The 5,081-nt window shown below is 37.5% G+C and overlaps 1 protein-coding gene across 1 annotated transcript in view; it reads left to right on the top strand.

The window, feature by feature from the left end:
- LOC107696301 (protocadherin-23-like) overlaps positions 1 to 3,500 on the top strand; it is an 18,636-nt gene extending 15,136 nt beyond the window's left edge. The window contains exons 2-4 of the mRNA XM_016496592.1: positions 7 to 627; positions 809 to 866; positions 3,422 to 3,500. Coding sequence (XP_016352078.1) covers positions 7 to 627; positions 809 to 866; positions 3,422 to 3,500 — 758 coding nt within the window. The remainder of the gene's footprint in view (positions 1 to 6; positions 628 to 808; positions 867 to 3,421) is intronic.
- The last annotated feature ends 1,581 nt before the right edge of the window (positions 3,501 to 5,081 follow it).

The raw sequence follows: 5,081 nt of genomic DNA, 5'->3' as shown, positions 1-5,081 counted from the left end.
CTGCAGGTTCAGAGATCCTACATCTGATAGCATGGGATCCCGACGAGGGGCCCAATGGTGTAGTGACCTTCTCCTTGAAGGAGGAAAATTCTGGAAGCTTTTATGTTGATGGCTCTACTGGTGTGATAAGGCTCACAAAGCCATTGGACCGTGAAACTTGTTCCCAGCATGTTTTCCGTGCTGTAGCTACTGACGGCTGCAGCCAGGGTCCACGCAGCTCAGTCGCTACGGTTACAATACAAGTGGAAGATATTAACGACAATTCACCGGCATGCATTAACAAGCCCATGCGGGTGTCAGTGTCTTCCATAACCACACGTCCCAGTCGACCCATCATAACGGTTACAGCCCAGGATCCAGACCATGGAGACAATGGGACAATAGTTTTTAGCTTAGCAGACGAAGATGAGATGTTTCAGGTTGATGAGTCTGGAGCTGTGAGGTTGAAAGCCCCCCTGAGTAATGAGGTGTATGGGACAAAGCTGCTCCGAATACGGGCTGCGGATCTAGGTAGACCTTCCCTCACCTCTAGCTGCCTTGTGCTCATTCAGCTTAACGGAGAAGAGCCACTGTTACAGTTTACTGAAGAACTCTATGAAGTCACGATGCCAGAGAACAGCAAGACGGGTATACTTTGAGCAACTTTTTAGCTCACAGATTTTAGATATGTTTCACCTTTGAGAGGTTTCTTTTGACATTTCACAATTGATTTACTTAGTTGTCAAATTAGAGGCTTGTATTTCTGAGAAGGTCAGAATTTGTGGAAGTTAGACTGACTGTGTTTGTGTATACCACTTCTTATTATAAGGTTCTTGGGTGGCAAATGTTGTAGCTCATGACCTGACAACAGATGAAGGAACGATCAAGTACAGTATTTTTAGTGGCAATGAAAATGAAGCCTTCACTATTAACCCAATTACAGGTGAGAACCATCATATGTTAATTTAACCCTTGTGCAACCTTATGGACATTTTTGTGTTTTTGTGTTTTTTTTTTTTTTTTTTTTTTTTGTCTGATTAACATTTTTAGCCACTTTCGCACCATAGTTCTAGGAACTAAGTAATAGGAACTAGTCGGTCCGGGAGTTCCCCGGGATCTTTAGGTTCCCCCGGCCTTTTTTCCTGGTTGCATTCGCACCGCCAACTGGAACTCAGAAGTGACGTAAGCCGGCGGACAGCAACGTCATTTAAGCGCAGCATTCAACAATGTAAACCGTGATCGGAGCTGTGTTTTTGATGTATATACTGGGTTTTGTGATAATGGAGATTGAGTCACTGTTTTCCATCTTGTAGCCTACTGTAAATTGCTCCGTGAATAATAAACTGTTGTGTGTTTATCCGGCTTTTTAAAAATGGCGGGTGCCGTGTTTTCCCACATGTGTTCGGCCAATCAACGTAGACTTGCGTCACTGGTAGTTGCTATAGTGTGGGTTTAGACCCTCTGAAGTAGGAGTTAATTTAGTTCCCGTAAAAGGAGTTCCTAGAACTAAAATCGTTCCTAGTTCCTGCAGTGCGAATGCGTGAGCATCTGGGTATTTCCGCCAATAGCTCTAGGAACTATGAAAAGGTTCATCTGGTGCAAAAGGGACTTTTGACACAGATGACAGCAGCTAAATTAGGCTGCTGTTCCTTTAAGACCTCCTGCATGGGTCCAATATATTGATAGATAGACCGATTTTGCCTTAACTATTTATGTTCACCTAAGACAACCTGTATTTACCTGAATACTAGCCTAGACTGACATTTTGGTATAATTTTGTGTGTATTTGACTGTTCAAGCACAATTAACACGAAAGGAAACTGAATTCGGCACTGCATGCTTTCTGTTTGCACGCTTTGTGTGCGTCAGTCAGCATGAGTACCGCTTTTTCGTGTTTTGTAACTGTTTTAACATCAGTCACGTATGTTTTTCTCATTAATGTATGTTTCTTTAAGGCTTTAAAATGTCAAAATGTTCAGCTTTAAACTGTTTTACATTCTGCACGATATACATGACATCAAAATCTCTACCGATAAGACACTTTATATTGTCACCACAATATATATTGTCATACTGCCCATCTCTAACTGAAGGACAGACCCGAGGCACACCTGTCTTTTTCTTGGTAAGCTACTTATCAATTGTTTTATGCTTATTTTTCATAATGAATGTTAGAAGACACATCTGAAACCATCTATGATGCTATAAAATAACAACCTCTGAGTACATATGATGAGTTCATTTGCAAAAACAGATAACTCGTTTTTTTATTCATTTTCATAAATCATGTTTTTTTTTGTTCATAAATTTATTTATTTTATTTTTTTTGGCAAAAACAAATAATTCCAACAGTCGCTTTTTGTCAAAAGAAGATATCACTTGGTTAATCTTTGTAATCTCCTCAACTGACAAAGTAGACACCTGACAAACTTTGTTGTGATTACATGCAATACAGGGAGCTTTTCCCTCACCACTGTAACAAGCTGCTTTAGCAAGGTTCCGTGAAAAGTTTCAGTTTTTATTTTCCTTTTACGCCCTGAAGAAGATATCAAAGGTTCATCAAGTTCATCGAAACTATCCATGCTCAATAATACACGCTAGCAGATCCTCCCATTATAACAAGAAAAAAAATAATAATAAAAAAATAAAAAAACAACATGCACATGATGTAAATAAGAGATTGACTGTGTAGTTAGTCGTTGATTATATCAGGCTTTTTTGCGTGAGTGAGCTCGGTCAGTTGTGCTATAAGGGGAGTGCTCTTTGCTTTTCTCACATAATCCATTCGAAATTTAAAGAAAATTTTTGTTTGTCTAAGAGGTCAAGTTGAAATTCTATATTATAAAAGTAACTTCAACAAGATCTTAATAAAGAGTCATTTAAGTTTAGTCTCTACAAGGCAAATAGATGACAGTAACATGTTATCTTTCAGAGGACAAAATCTTACTCCAGCCAGGCAACCAAAGTTGGATACTTGTATGTGCTTTAGAAACTATGCAACATGTTTATGCCATCCTATCCTATTTGTTTCCAACCTTTATTAAAAGGATGCTAATGCCTTCAGTCCAGCTGAGGTCACCTCTGCATCCTATCAGGAGCACGACCTTGATCGGGCATTGTTTCAATATTGACAGTGTGCACGGCAGTGGCGTTCCGTCCATATAAGCTGATGGTGGATGGAAGTTGGTTTACAGTGCTAAGCCTGATCAAATATTAATGAAGTCCTAAACAAAAGTCAAACATCCTTCTTCAAGATCAGCTCAGGGAGAAACGGGGGTGACACAGTCTTTTGCTTAACGATTTCCTGAGATTTAAAATAAAATAAATTAAAAAATCAACACTCGCTTTTGTCACACCTAGCACAAAAGAATGAAAGAAAGCCTAGCAAATTAGTGAGTCACACAGAGTGTGAGATTGCGAAGCCCCTTGATTCTGCTTTAAGATTTCAGTTTGATTTGAGGACACAGGCTGTGTCCTTTGACGCCATATCAATCATTAAGCCAGGTCTTAATGTCGCATGAAGGTCAGGTCTAAACGTATAGGGGTTATGTGACCTATTACTCCGGACGTCACTTAAATAGGGCAAAACTATATTTGAAGTCAATTATAGGGCTGCCATTTGCCAACATTGGTGTCATTCGTGGGAAACACAGGGAGGTTAATGATATGACCCATTGGAAAAGGTTGCTCATAGGACTTAGTGGAGTGCTCAGATGTGATTCGTTAAAGTATCTTTACTTTAACGTAAAAGTATATATATATGTTTCTCCTATATATATACAGGTGCATCTCAATAAATTAGAATGTCATGGAAAAGTTCATTTATTTCAGTAATTCAACTCAAATTGTGAAACTCGTGTATTAAATAAATTCAATGCACACAGACTGAAGTAGTTCAAGCAAGTCAATAGTTGATGTTATACAGTAAGTATAGAGCTATAAAATAATGCAGATAGGTGCACAGATCAAGATGACTTCAACAAGTGTGAATGACTGGCTACTCACTTGTCAATCATCTTACACACACACCCAAAACAAACAAACAAACAAAAAATGCTGGTTATGTGCATATTTAAAAGAAAATACACAAAAAATTTAGCTTGTTTTACTGAGTTGGTTTATTGAAATTTGTTTTTGATTTATATTTATTTAAAATGTTTATTTTTACATAACTGGTGCAGTTACACATGCACAGCACTAGCTTCACAATATATTCAAGTTCAGAAAGACAAAAATCAAGAAATACCTTCTTTGAGAATCCAACCAAAAGTGGTCAACGAAACATGCTTTGAGATGGATTTAATAAACCAGGCTTGAGATTACTTGGATATTTTTCTCAAAAGAAACATTTGAGAAGCATAACAAGAAACATTCTCAACAAAAACTCTTTCATGAATTTACTTTTTTCCACAGGTGAAGGCAAAAGAGTTACAGTAACATGCATCCTGTCCATGCTCACCACTGCTTTTAGTTGCACAAAATAAATTTGAATTGCAAAGAAAGAGTTATGTGGATTACGGTAAGTGTTGCACTGTAAAATAAACCTTGATACATTGAATAGACACTGTTCTGCGTTTACCCACACTGTAAAAAAAATTCCGTAAAATTAACGGTAAAAAAACGGCAGCTGTGGTTGCCGGAATTTTACCGTAAAAAATCCGGTAGCAACGGTTTAGGTTTTACGGTTTTACGGACTACTTAATTACTGTAACGTGAGTATTTGTAATTCGTTACTTCACACCCCTGGCTATAACACAGTGCCTATACATCAACCCAGATGATGTACGATTGCACCAAGTGTCTCTCTTTATGGAGACACTATATGTGCAGATACTATATGTGTTGTTGTAATCTATGTATTTATTTAGTCATTTATTAGATGCTTTTATCCAAAGCGACTTACAAATGAGGACAACAGAAGCAATCAATTGTAGTATTAAAACAACTAAAAACAGATCAAAAACTAAAAGCTAAAACTTTATAAATACTACTCATACACATTTAAAAACTAAAGAAATTAAATAAAAATTACAAATGCATACAACTAAATTTCAAAACCAGTAGTTTATCAGTAATCCTAAAAAATAACACTGCCAAACTTG

The sequence above is a fragment of the Sinocyclocheilus anshuiensis genome, unplaced genomic scaffold, assembly GCF_001515605.1.
Source record: "Sinocyclocheilus anshuiensis isolate Anshui unplaced genomic scaffold, SAMN03320099.WGS_v1.1 scaffold1103, whole genome shotgun sequence".
NCBI lineage: Eukaryota > Metazoa > Chordata > Actinopteri > Cypriniformes > Cyprinidae > Sinocyclocheilus > Sinocyclocheilus anshuiensis.
The sequence above is the reverse complement of the archived record's forward strand: the minus strand, read 5'-3'. Positions and strand labels throughout refer to the sequence as shown.